This window comes from Cinclus cinclus, chromosome 5 (assembly GCF_963662255.1).
Source record: "Cinclus cinclus chromosome 5, bCinCin1.1, whole genome shotgun sequence".
Taxonomy (NCBI): Eukaryota; Metazoa; Chordata; class Aves; order Passeriformes; family Cinclidae; genus Cinclus; species Cinclus cinclus.
The window spans coordinates 51,243,411-51,266,130 of NC_085050.1; the positions used below are offsets into that span (position 1 = coordinate 51,243,411).

General features: G+C 45.3%; 1 protein-coding gene across 1 annotated transcript; it reads left to right on the top strand.

Moving 5' to 3' along the window:
- Window positions 1–20,997: 20,997 nt before the first annotated feature.
- Window positions 20,998–22,461, top strand: CXXC4 (CXXC finger protein 4). The gene is made up of 2 exons (XM_062493653.1): window positions 20,998–21,102; window positions 21,208–22,461. The coding sequence occupies exons 1-2, from the start codon at window positions 20,998–21,000 to the stop codon at window positions 22,459–22,461; spliced, it is 1,359 nt and encodes a 452-aa protein (XP_062349637.1).
- Window positions 22,462–22,720: the final 259 nt, after the last annotated feature.

Below are 22,720 nucleotides of genomic sequence, written 5' to 3' on the forward strand. Positions count from 1 at the left end.
GGCCTCCCCATAGCCTTCTCTTCTCCAGGCTGAACCGACCCAATTGGATCGCCCTTTCCTTGCAGGAGTTCTCCATCCATCTCATCATTTTTGTTGCCTCTTCTGGACTTGCTTCAACAGGTCCATGTCCTTCCTGTGCTGACAACTCCAGAGCTGGATGCAGCCCTGCCAGTGGGGTCTCACCAGAGCACAGCAGAGCAGAGGGACAGAATCCCCTCCCTCACCCTGCTGCCCACACTGCTTTGGATGCAGCTCAGGACAGGCTTGGCTTTCTGGGCTGTGAGTGCCCATGGCTGGGTCATGTCCAACCTCTCACCCACCAGCACCCCCAGGTCCTACTCAACAGGGCTGCTCTCAGTCTGTTCATTCCCCAACCTTTTGATAAGGTGTAAACTTCCTCACAGGCTTTCTTTTTTTCTGTTACTTTTTCATCCTATTGAAAGCAGTTAATGGTAAGTCGCCAATGTTAATGCATTTCTATAAGCTGATTCTCTTTGGGATCTTTCAAAGGAAATGATGAAACAACCTTGAGTTTTAAAGCATGGTGACACTTTATGTAAAAATGTTCTCCAGGATTTTTTCTGTATGTTGCTAATGATGTAAACAATAAGCTTTTTTCCATTTAAAAGTTAAAATGCTACCTTTCCTTGTCCAGTTCTCCAAATTTGTTTGGGCTCTAGTTATGATGCCTCTGTTATTTTTGTTTTCATCACCACCTTTTTTTTCTTCTTTTTCAGATGAAATAAACTTATTTCAAAGACTTGCCAATTAATACTGGTTGTCTCCTGTCTTAAAAGCTATACAAACACAGAGAAAGAAATGGTCCCTTCCCTGAAGGTCTTCCCTGATGATCTTAAACAAGAAGGAGCTGATGGAGATGTACTAAAATAGGCCTTGCAGGTCAGTGATGTTGGCTGGAAGACTTGATTGAACAAGCTAGAAAAAAATGTCATTGGCAGTACCCAAATTGCAAAATTTTATTCAGTGCGAGATCAGAGCCAGATCATAGCCAGATCAGAGATGTGTGCAGAAGCCAGGGAGACCTTTCTCATGATATACTAAGGGAACAGGTCTCACTCCTCCTATTCACAGGGCTGTGTGAGCTGCTTGACAAAGCCTAAAGGGTACCTCATGGGGGCTGCAAGAAAGGGTTCAGTCCTGCCTGCACCCCAGGGAATAAGTAAGAGGAGAGCCACCTGAGCCCTCCTATTATATCATGCATTTTTCCTGATGTGCTTAATTTATTTCTCTGAGCCAGTGTGGTTCTGTCACTGTCTCCTCTGAATTAATCACAGCTGGTTTCTCAACCCAAGCAAATTCTTACAGTAACTTGTTTCTCTCTCCTGTGAATGCATGCAAGAAAGAAAGTGCTATTTTTAAAATGTAGTCACATTTTAGATTAAAACTCAATGATATAAGCACAAGATACATCATTAACTACAGGAATCTGTTAATACTCATAATCAAGAAATGGGTACAGGACTGTTTCTTGTATTACAGACACAAAGTGATGCATAGTGTTTGCTAACTGCTGTTCACTTCTAAATACTGCATGTTACTCACTCATTAATTACTGCCACAATTTGCAGGAATTACTCCATAATTAATTGGCCTCTAAAACACTCTGTTATATCTCTTTCACGTTTGGGAAGTGCTATTCAAAATCCAGTTTTTCATACAATTTTTCCGTACAAGCTTTGCTAAAGCTCTTTGAGCATGTCATCTTGGCAGATAAAAACTTGACATGGGAATGGCTACAAGAAATGGGAATGACTACAAGAAATGAGATAGTGTGGAAAGTTTTGGGAGCAGTGAAATATCACCATTAAATGTAGAACTAATGTGGCATTCCTACATCATGAAATTCTTCCTTCAAACTATGAACTAGGCAATACTGTAAAAAGTTGGAATGCAGACTACTAAATAATTTATCTAGTTCAGGAATTGGTTCAAATTTTAGAAAAACTAATTCACTTGAATGTATTTGAGCAATATGACTGACATAATGGAATAAATAATAACCTATACAGGCTCATCATCCTTTACTAGCATGGATCCCAAAGTAAAGCATCAGTTGTGGAATTGAAGCCAGTGCTTCAAGCACCTCTGCCAGCTGTGTTATAGATCCAGTCTTCCCCACTACCTCTGGTGAACCATTTATGAACTGCAGGCATTCAGCATCACAGATGAGTGAGCCAGTCTCTGTTAGGAAATAAATATCTTCTCTACAGAAAGTTGCAGAGAGGGGCAGGAAGAGCTGTAATTATTTATGTGGCACATAACTCCTTATGATCTCTAATGACTGAAAATACTGGAAATTATTGTATGTCTCATTTTAAAAAGCACCACAAATAATAAGTAGCAAAATCCCCACTTCACAGGACTCTTTCAAGAGCCAGTCTCATAGTGCTGGTCCATACAGCACCGAATGTGTAGAGTTCTGGGAAAATCTTGACATTTATTTAGGTGCTTACAAGGGAGAAGGAATCTTCTGAAAATTTAGTCCCAGCTGCAGGGGGTGCAAGGCCTTTGGTAAATTCCTATCAATAGCTGGATTGTAAAGCTGTAGATCACACAACAGCCTTGGAGTAAATCAGTATTATGCACTGTTAATCCACACCCACTCTCCAGCCAAAACAAATAAAATAAAAGCTCTTAGTGCATTACAGTAATGCAAAGCCCAAGATAATACAGGGAACGTTCTCCCACGAGCCAGAATGCCTGTTCAGCTGAGGTTCTGAGCACTGGTGATCACTGCATAGCTAAATACACCCAGGAAGAAGTGTCAGGGACAGAAAGGGAGGCAGAATAGGAAAAGTACCCTACCAGGGGCCAGAGGAAGGTGTCACTCCATCTGTCACACCACATGTGCCAAAACCTGGTAACTTCTGCCTACTCTGTACTGGTCACAGCATTCATGGTAACCTGTCCATTGCCTGCTCTGTCAAGTACTGCCCCATCCAGTCAAAACAACTAAATGGCATTTCATTTTCCCATGCTCTCCCTAAAATTGTGAAGCTTTTGGACTGTTCCTCTTTGGCTTGGGTCAGACCAAATGGTAAGTTGAGATATTTTCTGTTCTATTAAACCCTTTTGTATTTATCACCTCTGGTTCTTTATCACAGTCTGTTTTGTCTGTGCACTGAAGCCATACTCAGAAGATGAACTCTTAATGGAGAGCAAAATCTTCCTAGACTCAAACCTCTACAGTGCATAGTGAGGAGCGTTGCAAAATGCTTCAGTGAAAGTGAGCTCTTAAGCTATGTAGTAGGTGAAATTGTGGGGTTTTATTAGAGAAAAATGATTCTGTTCTATATATTTATTTAAAAAGCAGGTGGTGGCTGGTGAAGATGGAGGAGGTCAGTGTTGTGGTGGCTCTCTTTAGTAGTAACTGAAGATTGATACAGTTTGATGTGGTTTGGGTGCATTGATAAGGGTGGTAGATGAAGAGGTATATACAAAATGAAACAAAATCATAACCATACCTAGCACACGATCTGCTCTCTGGATTCAAAAGGACTAAATGGGTACTGGCACTGAAAGACTGACCTGAAAAAGAGGGCTTCCAGAATAAAGTTTACACAGCTAAATATGGTTGAAGATTGTACAGTTTCATGTTCAGCTCCTGTAAATACATTAGTGTACTTTGATCTCCAGGGTTGCCAAGCCAGCTTCCGCTTTTGTTAAATCAGATGGGTTTTTTGATGAATCTGCAGTTGATGTGCTGGTTTTTGAGTATTACACTGAGCTAAAACTACTGAGACAAGCAATTGTGGACCATCTAAGATGAAGAGCATTATCAATTAAGCTTTGGTGGCAGTATTTGATAAAAGGAAAGATACATTACCTTAACTTTGCTGAAAGGACTGCTAATGTTGTGAAGTATTGGATGTGACTCTGAGGAGAGTATTAATGTGAACTCAAACTAAATGAGTAAAATATGAAGAAACTTAGTTTTGAATTAAATATGAAAATGGTTTAACTGTAGATTTAGCCTGAAAGTTATTTAGAAGTCTTAGCCTGAATTTTTGCATAGTAACAGAAATGTTACCAGCTATTTGATGGATGTATCATTGCATATGAAAATGTTTTATTAGAAACTAGTGACCAACAATGATACAGAGCACAAGAGATTACACAGAAACATACTGAGGAAAGCAGAAACAACTGGCTTGTATTAATACTGTGACAGCAAATACAGCTAAGCTATCAAGATAGTAGAAAGGCTTTCTAGCTTTAATACACATTCCCAAATTGTTTTGGCACTGAACTCAGAATTGCACAGGCAAACGCATAGGATGACTCTGAACATCGCAGGAACGCAAATAGCAGCTTTTGCTGAAACATGGGAATGCTAACCTCAGTACTAAATGGAAAAAAACATGATTTGGGGAGACATCAGTAAAAAAGCCGAGTATTGTCAGGTGGGAAAATGAGGTCAAAGAAAAAGAAATGTACTTTCTTCTAATGTTTAAGGAGGCAGAACCAAAGCTGAGTTTCAAACTGGAATAAAAAAATTGAGGGAGATAAAATGATGCAGGAATCTGAGAGGGCAGCTAAATCAAAGAGGTAAGAATTAATGATCTACCCTGAGGTATAATACACATGGCACAGTTTAGGTGGCCCAACAGAAGCAGCAAATCAAGCTTAGCTAGAGGTTTGGAATCAGAAAAACTGAAAAGAAAGAAAAAAATAATCAATTTATTGCAGAGGGAGAGAATTTTATAATAAATGGGAAGCAAGGTATAATGCAAAGTGAATACGTGGGATTAGCTTGATGTATTGTTTTCTTCTTGAGCAATATGACTGAACATTAATGTAGTTTCTATATGTGGAAAAAGTAGCAAGGCTTTGCAGAGAAAGCTTTAATGTATTATTAAGTGTTATTAAGGTATGGTTCTCAACCTAGAACTCAAGGAGAAACACTGCACTTGTCACCCCTCTCACCAAAATGATACTGGGGAGGCTGAGTTAGACTGGCTGATAGACCGTACACGCAACACACAAACACCTAAGTCAAAACCTTGGTACCCCAAACCATAGCTGTACAATAATGTCACTAGATTGTCTTATGTATATGGCACTTCAGGGTAAGAACGTGGGTAGGTTGTATGGGGAAGTAATCCATTCCCTTTACTGATGTATGCTAATGCTGTTAGAGCATACACAGAAGATACCATATTCTGCTTTTCTACCTGACTTCATCTCACATGCTTTAAAGGATGGTCAGAGTGAAGGAAAACGTCAAGCAAGAAGCTTTAACTGAGATGAGAGTATGACTGAAGGGAAAACGCAGGTTAAAATTGTTGATGCTTTTTACAAGTTACAGCAACTGAATCATCTGTTCCTTTTCCTACTACTGCCAAGTCAAACACTGTACAACTGGAACTGAGAGAACTGTCCTTGTGAACAACAGAAACAGCCTGTGATCATTGATACATAGCTTTTGTTTTCTATACTGTGTCAAGCCATATACCCACTTTTCCTGGGTCATAATCAGCCACAACCAGGAGACACATAGCTTCCTAATGAAATGGAAATATTATGATTATTAACTTTTATCACTGTTACTGAGCCAACAGATTCCCCTGCTTGCTAGGTCTATTTTACCACCTACAAAATAAATCCTTTTGGGTAAAAAGGACCAGAGGAATTAGTGTTATTAGAGACATGTGTGTATATGCATATTCCTATGTGTTCTAAGACTCTTCCTAGCAATTTAAAAAACCTTTTAAAATATATACCCAGTGTACAACAATGATCTCCAGAAATCCCTTATTGGGCAGACTTTAATAGTACCTCTTAAGGCAATTCCTCTTCCAAGATGGAGACTGCCGTAGGGGTTCGAAACTTGGTTGCCTTTGACTTAAATGTGTTTGGACTTTGCAGCAATGCAGGAGGTAACGCTCTTTCCCTCCTACAAAACACATACTCTACTAGATGCTTCTGTTCTGAGAGCTCTGAGTAGATTATCTTTGACGAAGAGAGAAAAGGTGAGTGTTTCAGCCCTTTTTGCTCCTTTACACCGGATAAAAGGGAAAGACTAAATTAAAGCCACCCACAGTATCCTTTGTCCAGCTAACAGAGTTTGCTGGGAGCACAGCAGAAACAGGTCTGTGGGGGTTCCATTTTCCCTGTGGCATGTATGGGCAAGTACAGGGCTTGGAGTGGCAAGACAAGGAAAAAAACACCAGTCTGGGGAGAACAACCTTGGAATGTATATGAAGACTGCAGGACCTTCTTAATTATAACATTGACTTCTTCAGCATGTCAAATCAGGTACTCTAAAGCTCTAGGACAGCTTCTCACTGTGGAATAACTGTGATTTTTGTCTTTTTAATTACAATATTGGCAAACTACATAATCAATTAGAATCACATAAAACAGGGAGGAAACATCCTGTCATTTAAGTTACGTGGAGACAAGAGGGATTTCCTAAATATAATGGTACATATGAAATTTAAAGTATAATATTCTAAATTCAGTGAGTGGTAACATAACAAGGAGGAACTCTTGACTTGTTGAATGACCTGAACTGTGAAAACCTAAAAGCTACAGAGAAAATAAACAGCAAACAGAAAAAATGCAATTGAACCAGAGGAAACTTGCTATAGGAAAACTAGCTCTTTGGATTATTTTTCTGGAGCCTCACTGCTTTTTATGACCAGCATATATTTCTGAATGTACCCTCTTTCACCTTCTTTCTTCCTTCTAAATATTGTGAGTGAGGAACATGTGAGGATTGATGGAGAGTACAACACACTGTGGCTGTACATGAATGTATTGTGAAACTTCCTGAAGTGTCCAGGCTAGGCTGAAGTACTTGCAATAACTGTACATTACTCTTAATATATTTATTCATGTTGGTGGCAAGATTTACTTTGAGGAAAATGTTAAGAGGTGTTTGATGGAGGAAGAGAGTAAAATTGCAAACTAGAAATTCCTGGAAATGGCTTATATGGTCAAATCTCACAACTGGAGCAGGCTTTTCTAGAGTGACAGATGTGGTGTCTCCACTAGGCAGAAGGAAGACCAGTGAGTCAAATCATGTCCACCTTTCCTTCCCATTATAGTATTAATTTTCAGTCATTCCATAGGGATTTCTAATCCATGCCAGCTGCATCTGCCTTGTAAATCCTTCTTCAAAAAGATCTTTTCACTGCAATGCCTGAAGGAAACACCTTGTCAAAGGAACCTAGCTTGATAGGCAATTTGAGAGATGACCTTATTTATAGTTAAAGAGATCATACATGAACCAGACCAAGTAGTAACCAAAACTACCTTGATTCCCTACTACCTCACTGAGCATAGTTGCTGTGAACATACATATGACTGTCTTACTAAAGCCCATAACTTCTCCTCTCTTCCCCTTTTCATTGATTACCACCTTAATAATTGTATTGCTTCTTAAATCTGACATAAATCTGATCAGGATTTTAGTTTTGGGTCTTCTCTGGATCAGTCTTAGATTGCACTTTGGAAACTTCTCGTTTCCCTGCACATCTTACAACTTTTGCGCCTTGTTATTGCAAGTGGTTATTTTCAGCAATATGGGTTGGACTCATCTCATCTGCCTTCACCTCCTAACATATAAATCTTAGTCAAGAGAGAGAGATAAGAATCATTAAGATACCAGTCAGACTTACCTGTGACCTGTACTCTAAAGTAGGTTACATTATTGACAGCTCATGTTTGGTCTCCCCAAGGACCACAGCACAAGCAAATGGCCGCTGTATATAATTAAATGAATATCTGTATATACCGGTATTTGTTTGGAAACAAAAATAATTCATAAACTTTCAGTGTTTTATTCGGAGAAATGGATGGGTTTGTTGAGTTGGATCAAAAGCAGAGAAAATTCAGGTGGGCTGATGGTGCTGAAGGGATTGGTGTAGGGTGTGGTGGTCAAGGAAGAATATCAGCCAAAGAGAGCAGTGAACTCAATTCTGGATGCTTCTATGGGTATATTTAAGCATGGGATGCATATATTATCTGTAGATTGATATATCACACAGGAATGAGCAAGATGCAAATGGATATTTGAAATACAGATTTGATAATAAAATGAAAGATGAATGACCCTAAAATCCCTAAATATAAAAGGACATTTGTCATGGCTACAGCCGGAAGTGAACCATAGGAATGTAGACAGAATTATACACAGTGACAGATTTCATATAGTAGGAAAACATGTGAGTTTAGTACCCCTGTAAATGTGTGAAAACATACATTTCTTAAAGATTAATTTATATTACATACTCTACGGGTCTGCTGTGACTCCACTGTTTTATAGTCACAGTATGGCACAAACAGAAAGCTCAAGTGTTCCTGTTTCATTGATCTTTCTCTCTTGCCCACAGTTTGCAACAGATTTGGCAGTGGTGGGTTTAGAAACTGAGATTCTCCAGACAGGAGAAGGAATTATGTGGGGGAGGGGGAGCAACAAAAAGCTAATTCTGAGGGTGACTTTAACAAAAAGAAAGGCTAAAATGTTCCAGTCATGAAAGTCAAGGTATTTAGAAGCCTTCCTGAATGATACATTTAACTCCTGATTCAGAACAAGACTATTCTACCATTTAACCTACAGGTTTACATGAGACTTAAATGATATGCAGTATGTCCAAAGAGTTGCAAATTGCAGAGTGCACTGAATGGTGCATAAAGACATTAATATTACTGAGGTAAATATATAATTGATGTTCTCAGTATCTTGCTTTTATAGATGCAAAATCAATACCTATTTTAGGTATACTAGTACTTTTACAATAACAGACATTAAAAGTATCATCAGATAACACTTGTTTTAGTATGTCTAGAAGAACTAAAGGAAAATGATGTATTGTTAAACAAAATTACCAGTGTTTGAGGCATTTGACAACTGTAAAAACAACATGCTTTCACAGGTATCACTATTAAATAATTTTAATTTGCAATAAGAGTGGGGTTCAGATTTTCTAATGTGAAACATTAGAGACCTGTGAAGACATCTACAAAAATATTGAGAGAACATTTACTTTATGGCAATACTAATCCTAGATGACAGACAGTGTTCTCAAAGATTTTTAATGACAAAGACAGCAATAATACTTCTTCATAAATAGCTGTATAATGACAACAATCTGCAAAATCCAAAGTCATTTGAAAAATATCTACATTCAGAGAACACAGTCCTCACCTTTTTTGAAAGATAGTTTCTTTATTCTGACTTTTTCTGTTTTGGTTGAGCTAGATGCCAACACATTTTTGGGGATCTATTATTTAAAACCTGAGAACAAATTATTAGCAGAAACCACAGCAGCAAAATCACAACATTGTACAGTTTGCCATAGCAAACTTGAGAAATAATTACCAGACCCCTTATGCATCTTTACTTTTCCCCATGGTTTTTCTCATGAACAGCAGGATCATCACTTCCAGGTAGATGCCAGGGCACAGTTCCTTTCTCCTAGCAGGACTTGGTTCAGCACAGCTGAATAGAGAACAAGCAATAGAGAACATGGATTTACACCATCTTAATGGGCCAGATGGCAATCCCTGGGACCAGAGAAGACCAGCACAGCCTCTATATTAAATCTTGAATAGCATCACTTTGCCCTCAGGACATCAAATACTGCTGACCTCTCCTAAGTCTGACCTATATCTTGTGATCAGGGCCAAGAAATACACATCAGTCTCAAATTAGCATTCTTCAGTGTCACAACACCATTAGAATTGGCATAAACAAAAGCTAGGAGCACTACTTTCCCCTTGCCACCTCCTGGCTTTCTCCTAGGATGACTGTGGGCATAAAATGAAGATCATTAAAGAGAACTTTTGTATTAATGATTGAGTGTATGTTACAGTAATCAGATAATGGTTATATCAGCTTTCATTAGAAGTCTCAAGAAACCCATCTTTGCTATGCATGGTAAACCAATTTCTTCTAGATACTTTGACAACATTGTTGATTAAAGCCTTAATGTTCACTTTATAAAGCAAATTGGTTTTTGGTCAGTTTATTGCTTTGTGTAACAACAAACATGAATATCAAATAGGCTTGAGAAGTGTTAAGGAAAACTCCATATACTGAGTATGTGGAGTTCTACCCTAAAGTATTTGCACAGGTTAATACCTGCGATAGATTGATAGACAGACAGACTTGCATACAGTCCAGGTATAAAAGAAATAACACTGTTACTTGACCTCAATAATCAGTCAAAATATCTTGGGCCATTAAGAACCAAGAGTAATAAAATAAATACCCATTCATTAACACTGGGCATTTCTGTCATCTGCTTAGAGTAACCCTTTTGCTACTTGGAATCGAGCAGATTCAGCAGAGCAGTGATAACAAACAAATGTTCAAGAATGAAGGTATATTGGTCCTTGTTCAATTGGCTGATAAAAATCTCCTGGTCTGCCTATAGCATGTTTTAACAAGATTTCTGCGCTCAGGGCTTTGTTTCTTCTGTTCTGCAGATGCAGTGTAAAGCAGGTATGTGACTCCTCAAGGGGGCTAAAGTTACACCCAGGAAGGGTCGGAGCACTCAGTGAAACGTGCCCACCATTCTGAGCACGTAGGACGGTGTGCCAGGAATCGCAGGGAATCACACCAGCGCACCAGCGCATGAGTGAGAGACGAGAGGGCTTTCTCTGGGGGCTCATCTCAGCAGCACAGCACCGGCTGCCATGATAACAACTCTTGCTGGCAGGAGAGAGCAGCTTAAAATATTTGTGTGACAGCACATTTGGACAGGATTGCACATGCACCAGAAAGGATAGCTATCTTGTTGAAACAAGAAAGTTTGCTCATGTCCCTTGTGGTGCCTTCTGTGTTTTGTTCTGCCCTTATTTTCCTGTTAAATCATCACAATACATTTGTATCCATATTTCTTCAATTCTTACCAGTTTGTGGGGGGTTTTGTGTTTGCTTTTCACTGTGTTTATTCTTGTTCTTCCCGAGTCCAGTAGCTCACATTTTGTTGCCATTTTTTGGGATTGTAGTGTATTCTTCTGACCACACATTTTCATCTGGAATATCATTTCACTTTCTCAGCATCCTATTTCTTGAACCTCTGGGTCCACAGCTTTAAGAAGGCGAATATTGAAAATCACTCAGGGAAATGGGGTAACAGTAGTAAAATTATGGAAATTGTTATTACCTAAATCTCAGCAATTACCTCTGTGAGACAATGCCTGCTGCTGAATGTCCTGCCTTACAAAGGAGGTGCTTAGTTGTGGTCATCTAAATGCCAGACTCTGTGCTGTCAGTATCCAGCTACTTGCAGCACCTTTTAAACCACCCGATGTGTGGAGAAGCCAGCTGGCCTCTGCACTCCGATTCATCTGTATAATACATCTGAAATCAGAGAAGCAGGTTCTGGGGACATCAGCAGAGGATCAACAGTACTCCTCTGGGGTCTTCTGTCAGTCCTACAGTGTGCAGCAGTGGAGTCCCATTTTTATGCCTTCTGACAGTAAAGCTGAAGGATGATTAACATGACCTCAGGGAACAGTAAGGGAAATGGCCATCCACTGCCTGCTGATGCTTATTGTAAGTTGGAATGATGGCCTATAGAAGGATACGAGTGCTTCTGGCACTGAGACCATCTTTGAGTCATGAGTGATTGTCATTCTTCCCAAGGAAGCCTTAACCATAAATAGTAGCAGTATGTGAAATCAAGTATTTAAAAATATAAGCTTATTTCAGACCAGTCTTAACAGTGAAAGTGTGACAACAGATGAGGGGAGCAAAGCATTAACGAAACTGGATAGTAAAATATACATGTCTTTTGTCAGAGTGTGAGAACTGAGATAAAAGCAGAATCTCAGGCTACTTCAGTGAGAAGGTAGCCAAAGTTATGCAGCATCACAATTACAGAGAAAATACTTTTCTCTAGAGGATTTTCCTTCCTATAGAAATTAACTGAAGCAGACACTACTTTTTCTTTTATTGTTTTATGACATACTGTAAAAGTTTGATGTACTTACTACTTTGGTTTCTGACCAACAGAACCTGGAATAGTTTGATGTAGCTATCTCGGGCATGCCAGGGCCAAAGTCACAGCTCAGTGGTATGAGCTTGATTTTTCATTGCTGTGTTAGCAAAGGTGTTTTATCGCAGTGATATGAAAACCTGCCATGAGATGACTGTCGATTATCTGAAGATGGGGTTAAATTGACAAAACTCTGCTTTTTAAGTAAGTGTTTACTCTCCCCAGTTTACTAAATGTGAAAGTGGAACTAGCTCATCAAAAACTTAAATACAGGGGTAAAGCAAAACCTGTCACTTCCAAGACGTGTACCAAATTCAAAAGGCAGCCAAGCCAAGGACGTAGAACCTTCAGAATGTTTGCAAAGGTCACAGACTAAAGTGCTGGAAATGTAGACTGTGCCTGAGTTGAGCTTATCCATTAAATCCTTACTGTACCAGTTCTGTACATATGTCTGATTGCATACTAATCTTCCCCCCGGTATTGTTTCCTCATTTAGGACCTGGTCCATTCTCAGCATCAGTCTTTTCTTCCTTCATATAATTGCCCCAACTCCACACAAACCATATTCCAAAACTGGAATTCCAAATTCCCTATTTGTACAGGTTCTCTCTGTGACACCTATGTGCTTCTCAAGCATCAGTGAATCAGTCTACATTCTCTGGGATATCTTCCTTGCTTTGATAATCTGATAAAAGAGATCGCCTAATTTGAATACTCTATGGGTGATGCTGACCTTTTGCTAGTGTCACATCTCTTAGCAGTTCCAGGGCAGGTAATGTAACTACAGAAGGAATCTTATTCAAAGATCATCCAGAATTAATTTTTCCTGGTTGCACTTCTAGCAATTCTCTTGTGTGAGAACTAAGATTTCTTTCTTATAACTCAGAAATATGTGCAATTTGACCAAATGTGGTATGTTCATGATGACCAGATTTCAAACTTTTTGCTTCTAAGTGCAAAGGCATTACAGCTCCTTAGAAAAATCGTTCTTAGATAGTTATTATTTTAGCACAGAAAATGTGTTAGCTAAGAATGAACTCTGGAAACCAGCTGAATGGTTTCATAGACTGCATACCTCTCAAACAGGGAACTTTTTAGATCAAAGAGGTAAAACTTGACAAATGGAGAAGTATCTGAAAATAGGGCCCAAAAGGAAAGAAAAACCATCAGGCATCATGAACTATCAGCAGTGATGCATACCTTTCTCACAGTTTTCTTGGGACATGCAAGCCCTGAAAGAACAAATCCACTTTCTGAGTAGCTGCCCCAGAAGAGTGTTGGTGCAATGCCATTGGAAAAAAACAGAATGCAGTCTTTGCACTGAGGAGCCCAAAAGCTGATGAGGTGAATGAGCCCATGCTTACTGTGTGCTGGCCAGGGAGTGCTTATTCTAAAGCCCCTTGTTAGCTGCTGGCATGGCATCTCTAGCTTGACATTTAGATTCATACAGCATTCACAGGGTAAAAGCCACTCAAGTCCCCCTCCAAGAGCAGGTGGTTGTTACCAACCGTAAAGAAATGAAACTGTAGGACTGACATGGGCTGTCAGTCACAGGGGAGACACATCTGGAGGTACTGAGTTAATCTAAGCAAATCCAGGTAATTCTAGTACCCAGCTCTTTGGACCCACGTTTCAGAGCTCTCCATCTCTGTTCTGTCAAGAGTCCCAATATCAAGACAATAAGGATCCCTGTATGCTTTCTTTTTCCTGGACACTGCTGTTCCTCATCTGGCAGCATCCTATGAAATGCAGAGCGGCACTGTTGACTTGCATCAGTGATGGATACAGCCCTCTGGGAGTTGGCCTAATTGGAGATCAGCAATCTGGGTTCCTTCCTAGAAAGTGTCAGGGAAGTGTCTGTACCTGAAGCAGAATCAAACTATATGCAAAGTAGTGGGAATGTTTAAGCTGTAGTAACTTTTTAAAAAATCCCCTTGCTACATTATTTTAGTAAATATTTGTAGGTGTCTGTAATAGGGGGTAATCACTGCATTTCCTTTCAAACTAAAGGAGAGTATTTTTCAGTAATCTTGGATGAAAGCAAGGAATTCTAATGGATGGGTTTACCCTGATTTTTGCTGGCAGATAGCACTTTTCAGCAGTTCTCAGGCGTCTTTTCTTGCAGAACACAAAAACTAGTTTGTGCCTGGTCTTTCCTTTTACTGATATAAGAATTCCACAGTAGCTGGCAAGGAGTGAAGCCTCCCCCTTTGCCAGAGAGCTGGGATGGCTTGCATGTGTGAAAATCAGGAGGGACAGGTATGAGGGAGGTGAATAGGATGTGTCTGGCTTCAACTATAAGAATGAGGAATGGTGCATAGGTGCCAGCAAGAAGGTGAGAGGAAAGGGAAGGGAAGGGAAGGGAAGGGAAGGGAAGGGAAGGGAAGGGAAGGGAAGGGAAGGGAAGGGAAGGGAAGGGAAGGGAAGGGAAGGGAAGGGAAGGGAAGGGAAGGGAAGGGAAGGGAAGGGAAGGGAAGGGAAGGGAAGGGAAGGGAAGGGAAGGGAAGGGAAGGGAAGGGAAGGGAAGGGAAGGGAAGGGAAGGGAAGGGAAGGGAAGGGGCCTAACAGTGCTGTAAGTCGCAGAGATGAACTGCAGCTCAAGAAGAGCTGGGTTTGCTATCACGGCAGTGCAGACAGACAGCTATCTGGTCAGACTGGAGCCCAGGTCCCCGAGAGTCCTTGAAATAATTTGCACTCATAGGATGTTAGAGTTATGAGTGATTGCAGGCAACGGGGTACAGGTGTGCTGTTATGGCTGTGGATGGTGTGCAAGACATTTCTGTGTTGCCACATGTTTCTTGCACCAATGAAGTAAAAAAGAATTTGGTTTGGGAATTTTGAGAAAACTTATGCATCACTTTTTAAAATTTACCCTCATCTAAGAAGGAAAGGACCATACATTCAGAGTGCCCACAAGACTTGTACTAGAAGAAAGGCTGTGCCAGAAATGTGTTTCTTCCTGAGGGTGTAAAGCAGCTGAGCCACTATTTCCATTTTAATCAAGGGGTGTGGCACAGAGCTGAGGGCAGGTAAAAGGCTGTGGTCCTGAAGGAAAACCCACCATTTCCATTTCAAGGTGGGAGATTTCCTAATGAGAAAGGGAGGGGAGCCGAGGTAGCTGCTTTTCCAGTTCCCATGCACAGTTCTTCTGTAACAAAGGCCCACACCCCAAGGTTAGCCTGCTCATAGTGTGTGCCACATGGACCACCCAGAGGAGAACCATAGTTGCAGCATGTCTGGTTTAGAGTTCTTGACCCCAGCAGAAGGGAACCCAAACACAGCAATAGGGTCAGAGTCTAGCCCTGACAGTGGTTCCATGAGCTTTAAGAGGCCTAGGAAAATAACACAAGAAAGGAAAGAGTAATGATATTAGGAAAAAAAAAAACCAAAAAACCTCCATCTTGGAATCCAATGAACTGCTCAATTCCCCAAGCGCTTGCTTCGCCTCCTTTTTCTATTTCTAGTACAATGCTTATAATACTTGATGGATCTGGGTAGGTTTACAGTGGTTACTTGTAGATACACACTAGAGTCAGTAACAGAATGAACAAGAACTGAATGTGAATTTCAGTTTGTTTCTTTTTCTTGCAACTTTCTTTCAGAACAACCTCAATATTTACAAAGGCAGGGCAGCTCCTGTGTTCCAATGCCACAACATACTGCTCTAGCTGCATTCCTGCGGAATGGTTTCTGAACAAAAATCAGAGCCTGTGATTTTTAACTTTCTGTCCCTCCCATCAAAGCACAGATTATGGTGAAAAGGATAATCTGGAATTGCTTTCTTAGGATCTTAGGACTCATCATGAAACTGTCATAGCTACCTCACCAATAGACTCCTGAACATAACAGTCCTTCTCAGCTCCGAGGCTGAGGGGAGGATGCAGGATAAAACAGATTTGTATCCCAAAAAAAACACCAAAACCAAAAAGCAGAAATACCACCCCCCCCCCCGCCCCTGGAAAACAAACAAACAAACAAACAAACAAACCACCCCAAAGAAACAATAGCCCCCAAACTCTACTAAACAAAAGGCTTCACAAAAAACAAACAAACAAAAAAACCCCTGAACATCTGAACTGGATTCCACACTTCTTCTCCAGCACCAAAAAACTTCCCAGGCTGGAGTAGAAAGGTTATATATTGCACTGCAATTTAATTCACATGACAATTAAAAAATATATTAAATGGTCTTCCTTATGCATGAGAAAGGATTATCAGAGTTTTCCCCTCTTCCTCTTTTAGCTTATTAAAAATGTAACTCCTTCAAGAGCAATAAATTAACTCGGAAAGGATTGCTTAAGTGAGACACAGGTTGTGATTAAAGGAAGTTTGGAGTTCAGGAGAAGTGTGTGTTTGAAAAACATCCTCAGTGTTTGGATTATTGCATATGACTTTTGACAACTAATTTGGGAAAAAAGTGGTAGGGAATGAGCCTCAACAGGAAAAGCTCTTGTTTTTTGTCACTTTGTGACATTACTGAAACACCATTTCCCCTCATTTGTATCCCCCTCCCCCCCAATAAGTTTGTGCTAAAATGTATCAAAACAGAAAAGACTTTGAAAATGGCAGCAGAACTGTCATAAAGGATGACGCTAGCTAGTTGGGAGGTTATGCTTTATTATGTAAATCCATGTTTGGGGATATTTTAAAATGCACATCCTATGGTTAGAGGCAGCTAATTAGCTAGATAAACTATACGGCTTCCAAATAAAGTGTACCAATCCATAACATAAATGCCAGGGGCACGACTTCTTGCAGGTCTGCGACCTACCTGATTGACCAAAACTGTCCCTCATCTGTACCAGTCAGTCTCACTTAATGGAGCATTAGCCACAAGGCTGCTGGTCCTTACCGAAGCCCACTGCTCAAATCCGCCTTGTCTTGCTGCTCCTGGGAAAAGGTTCCTGCAGTGCTCTCCCTTGGGTAATTCTGTAGAGTTGAGCACCCTGAGCTTGAATTCAGCTTGGAGCAGAAGGAAATAAAACTTCAGTCTGCACACAAATCCTTCATTTACTTACACATAAAACCAGTGAAACAGTGCATTTCCCCCATCTTTTTCTGTAATTTACAAACGGTTAAAATTGTTTTCTTGGCAGAAACATCCATTTCTTAACTGCTTAGTGCCCACGCTGGCAGCACCGGGCTGCAGCAATGGCTCTGTAAGTACCAGCAATTGCTCTGGAGGTACCAGGAAGGGCTGCATGAAGAACTTGCGATGCGTAATTTATTCCGTGAATATAGGCCCTTTTTTGTGCTTGCAAGAACTCCAGGGAAGGCAGGTGGGCTTGTTTGTTTGTTTGTATTTTTTGTTGTTGTTGGTTTTTTTGTGGTTTATTTTTTTAATAATTTGCTGAATTTCTTTAAGGAACTGTTGTGTGTTTGCATGCAGTACCTATACGTCGGTGGCTTATTAAGAGATGCATTTCAATGCTGGCAGTCCAGGTGCGAGGTACATGTGGCCTGCCCGGACAGGTGCCATGCACTTCCTGGGCTCTGGCACCTGCAAAGAGCAAATGTTGGGAAAGCACTTCTAAGTGAGTGCCGAGACACTTGTGTAACATCCACGGTTCAGCTGGTTCACCATTTCGCCTAAATGTGCCTGAAATCTGCAGGACCTCAGGCATCTGAAATAAAAATTGTAGCGTGCACAGGGGTTGGTAGTCATTAGAGATCTGCGAACGCGCCTGAAAAATTGCATGCTGCGGGGCCGTGCGCTGACCGGGGCACCGGCCTGCCGCTTCAGCCCGCCGGGCCGGGCCGGGCCGGGCCGGGCCGGGCGGGGAGACCGCCGCTCCCCTCCGCAAACTTCCCAGGGCACGAAGTTTGCCGGCAGTTCCCAGCCCGCCCGCGGGGAGGGTGACAGGGCGCAGCGCTGGGGGCGCGCCCTGCCCGCCGCCCCCTGCGCTCCCCTCCCTTCCCCTCCCTGCGCTCCCCTCCCCTCCCCTCCCCTCTGCGGCGCGGCGCGGCCCCGCCCCGCCGGCAGCCCCGCACCGGGCGGCCGCGGCCGCAGCGCCCCCGCCGCGGGAGGGGAGCGCAGGGGGCGGCGGGCGGGGGCGGCCCCCGCTCTGTGCCGCGGCCCGTGCGCGCCGCTCGGCGGCGGCCCCGCCAGCGCTCGGCGGCGGCCGCGGCGGGTGTCCGCATCCCTGCGTCCTCCCGGCGCGCTCCCTCACCTCGGCGGCGATCGCCTCCCGCCCGCCCCCGCCCTCCCCTCCCCCGCACCGCCACACGCACACGCACTCCCGGCGCTGTGTGCGAGGGCGGGCGCCGAGAGACGAGCGGCGAGCAGCGCGCCGGCAGAGGAGACCACCGCGCACACGCACGCACACACACAGAGACACACACGCTAACGCACACTCCCTCCCGCCCGCCCTCCCTCTGTGCCTGCTCCTTCCTCGCCCCCCGCCGCCTCCCCTGCTCCCCCCTCCTCCTCCTTTCTCTGCAACGAGCGAGAGAGGGAGAGGGGGGAAAAAAGCCACTTACAGGTATTTGTTTAGTGGATCGGCGGCTTAATTTATCCCCCCCGCCCCCCCCCCCCCACCTTCCCCACCGCCCCTCGCAGTTTGTTTACAAGTATCAAAGTTGTAATTGAGGAGCTGCCAAGGCACATCTGGATATTTTTTTTCTTCTTCTTTGTGTTAGGGACTGATGTGCAACTAATTAAAGGCAGACAGGCTGGTAGCGTCTGCACACTCAAGCCCCCCCAAATAAAGAGCCTGGTAAGTGACTGGTTTGCTTTCCCCCCTCGTCTTTTCTTCCCTTATCTTTCGCGGGTTTTTTTCTTTTGGATTTTTTGTTTTGTTTTGTTTTGGGTTTTTTTTTGGTTGTGTGTGTGTGTGGTTTTGGATTTTAGTTGTGGGGGTTTTTTAGCGCGGTGGGCTGTTTGGTTTTTTAAAAATTTTGTGGGTTTGTCGGGGGCTTTTTTTTCCCTGTTGTTCTTGTCCTCTGGGATCGTAAAAGTAGATTAATGCTAGACTTGGGCAATAAAAGGCGTCGCTATATTAATTTATTAATTAATATGCACCCGCCCCTCCTCCTGAATGTTAAATATGACCTTTGATCTCTCTGTCTTTGGCAGAGCAGACATGGAATATTGAACATATACGGACACATTTAGCTTAAGCAAGGGACAGAATCGCAAATCCCGGCTAGTAATTTCTATTTATTTATTTCATTCGTGGAAAAGAGGGCGATAGTTTAGAGGGGGAGGGAAATCAATAACTGCGTCTCGGGTACCCTTTTCATGCTCCGGAGATGCATCGATTAAACAATAATGACCCGGTTGGTGGGCACCATCATTTTCTCGCTGCTGGTGGCAATAAAGCCTGAGAAGGGATCGCGGAGAGAGAAAAGGTAGCCAGAGAGGGAAGGTTTTGTGAAGCCAGTTTAATGCTGGGGTAAATAGGGCAAGAAAATGCATATGACTTCTGGCATAAAAGCTGAACGCTAACATTTTATTCCTTACCAGATGCGTGGCCTTCGTACACATGGCTGGCAAAACTAGTTTTATTGAGTAGTTGTTATCGAGGACATGCAGCTAGGTTTTCCTTTCTGGAAACGGGAAAGGTTCTTGTTTTTTTTTTTTTTTCTTTTGCTGTAAGCAAATCCTTCGCATCCCTCCACAAGACGACGCTTAGCCTAGAGCTTTCCGGGGCAGCCTTTGTATTACCACTAGACCTCTGAAGGCACCGAGAGTCTGGGTTTTTCCCTGACGTGGAAACACAGAGGTGGCTCCTGAGAGCGAGCTCGGGGTCTTTTTTATTTTTTTTTTTTCCGACGGAAAGACGCCCGCCAGTGCCCAGTGCAGCCGGGGGTGAGGTTCCTTCTGTAAATTTACGCTCCCTTCATCTGGATTTGTTTACATAAAGCCCGCTTTTAGTGCACGACGTTGGGAGAAGACGAAGTTTTTGCACTCGGTAGGTTGGGCTGCAAACGGTTCATTAATCTAATTATGATCGTAATTACCGTAATTGATAACCATTTTGAACTAAACATACCGGAGTCTGGAAACTAGACGTAGCCCTACGAGTGCCTCACGAGTGAGCGTTTCTGATAGCCCTACATCAGAAAAGATGCTGAAAATATCTGAACTATTCAGGTAGAGCATCTGGAAAACAAAGAGGCACTGTTCATAAACTGAGGGCTTTTTAAGTTATGCTTATGTTTTGCTTTAGTTCGCACAGGCTACCATAATATACCTTCCTCATTGCCATGAACTAAAATACCCCCCTTACCTCCCTGGGGGAGAAAGGGTGCGGTGGGAAATAAAAGGGACGCCGTATCCTTAGCCCACTGCTAAACTTTCCTACCCTGAAGCAGAAAGCCGTCTTTCCTCCATGAGGGCTAGTTCAGCAGGTAGAGCGACGTGCCCTCCCGGGAGTTCCCGCGCTGTCTCTCGGTGAAGCCCCCTGCCCCGCGGCACCCACAGAGGGGCTGTCCCCGTCTCGGTGTGTGTGTCCCCAGCCCTCCCTGCGCAGCCCCCGGCGGCGGTGCCGGGGAATCCTCCCCGAGAGGCTGGGATAAATACTCCATCGTTAGTACAGCTGCAGGCGCCGGGATCACAAGCTGTGAAATGGCTTAAGTTTCTGGGGTTTTTTTAACCTAGCCCCGTGCCCCACGAGGCCTGCAGGCAGCCCCCCCGTACTCGGAGGGGGGTGGGGGGCCGTGGGGAGCCGGTGCCGCCGCAACCAGCGCCCGGCGGAGCCAGCTGTGCCGGCAGGCAGCTAATGACCGCCGGGCTCAGAAGGACACCGTGGCAGCTGGCGGCTCCCTCCCCCACCTCCCTCTTTTTTTCTTCTTTTTCTAATTCCTTTTATTTATTCCCCCCCCTCCCGTCCTTTCACCCTGCCTTTTCATTTTTCCCGGTGCTGGTAGGTGGGCAGCTCCCCGGCCCCCGTGTCGTGTCCCCCGCCCCCACCTTGTCCCGGGACCGGGCTTGCTCCACCCGGGCCGGCGTTTCGAGCCCTCTGCCCGCGGGTACGGCGGCGTGTGCCCCCCACTCGTATGTGCTCCCCCCTCCTCCGGGATGGCCGTGGGCAGCCGTGAGCGCCCCCCGCGCGCGCACCCCCTTGGAAATGACTTTTTGTGTTTCAGCTGCGGCAGCTTCCGTGAGGATGCCGGAGGAACGGCTGTCCGGCCAAGCATCGACCGCGGGGATGCGCCTGGAGAAGGAGGAGGATTAAGAGACCCCCCCCCCCCCCCCACCCCGCCCCGTCCCTCTTCCCCCGGCCCCCAGCCCCCCGTCCCGTCCCTTCCTGCCGTCCCCCCCGCTCCGGCCACTATGAACACCAACGTGTGCGTGGAGAGTGGCCCCAACCCCGAGGCGCCGGGGCTGCCCAAGGACAGCCACCTGCCCGAGGGGGCCCTCAACAGCCTTGTGGATTACAACTCGGAGATGGAGAGGTACCGCTCCTTCGCCACCTTCTACAAGACCAACGGCGGCGCCTTCCCCCAGGCGGCCAAGATCGCCCGCATCACCACCCCCATCTTCCCTAGCGCGGCCGCCGCCGCCGCCGCCCGCATCGGCATGTCCCCCTGGAACTGCGACACCGCCACGGCCGCCGCCGCCACCGCCATGCTCTGGGGCAGCGGCGGCGGCGGCGGCGCGGCGGGCGGCGCGAGGAAACCCTCCTCCTCCTCCTCCTCCGCCGCCGCCGCCGCCGCCTCCGCGGCCGCCGCCGCCGCCTCCTCGCTGCACGCCGGCAGGGGCGGCATGCACCACCGGAGTGACTCGCAGCGGCTGGGCAAGCCCGGCTGCCCGCCGGCGGAGCAGCCCGCCCTGCCCATGGCCAACGGCAACTTCCTCTCCACCCTGGCCCCCGAGCACTGCCGGCCGCTGGCCGGTGAGTGCATGAACAAGCTCAAGTGCGGCGCCGCCGAAGCCGAGATCATGAACCTCCCCGACCGCGTCGGCACCTTCTCGGCCATCCCGGCGCTGGGCGGCCTCTCCCTGCCCCCCGGGGTCATCGTCATGACGGCCCTGCACTCCCCCGCCGCGGCCTCGGCCGCCGTCACAGACAGCGCCTTCCAGATCGCCAACCTGGCGGACTGCCCGCAGAGCCACGCCTCGGCCTCGCCCGCCTCCGCCCTGGGCGCCGCCGCCGGCGCGGGGGGCGGCGGAGGCGGCGGCGGTGGCGGCGGAGGCGGAGGGGGGGCCGGCGGCACCGGCGGCGGGGCCGGGGCCGGGGCGGGCAACCCCGCCAAGAAGAAGCGGAAACGCTGCGGGGTGTGCGTGCCCTGCAAGCGGCTCATCAACTGTGGAGTCTGCAGCAGTTGCAGGAACCGCAAAACGGGACACCAGATCTGCAAATTTAGGAAATGTGAAGAGCTTAAGAAAAAACCGGGCACTTCGTTAGAGGTCAGAGGAGATGATTTCTTTTTCCCCAGCCTCCCGCCGTCCCTCCTCAATCCCCTGCCCCCGCCCCTCCAGTGCTTCTTGTCTAGCTTCAAGATGCAGCATCCCTTCTCCGAGGCCTCCTTCAGGCTCTGAGGGAGCCCCGCCGCGGGCGCGGCTCCCCGCGGCGCGGCCCCGCCGCCCGCCCCTCTCCACCCCGCAGGGAAGAGAAACGCTGCCTCCCGCGGCGCCCCGCCGAGCCGGGCCCGGCCGCTGGCTCCCGGCCCCGGGCCGAGGAGGGACGGCCGGGGGGCGCCGGCCCCCGCCCCGCCAGCTCGTGGGCGTTACGGAACGATGCTAACCTGGTTTACCTGCCGTGCTGTTTCCATAAGACTGCTGGTTCTCTGGTTCCTTT

What these genes read in the sequence shown, in the direction of transcription:
- CXXC4 (XM_062493653.1), top strand. Translation starts at nt 20,998, where the DNA reads ATGGCCGTGGGCAGCCGTGAGCGCCCCCCGCGCGCGCACCCCCTTGGA. An exon ending in AGGATGCCGGAGGAACGGCT is followed by an intron (nt 21,103 to 21,207) that starts GTCCGGCCAAGC and finishes CCCGGCCCCCAG; the next exon opens with CCCCCCGTCCCGTCCCTTCC.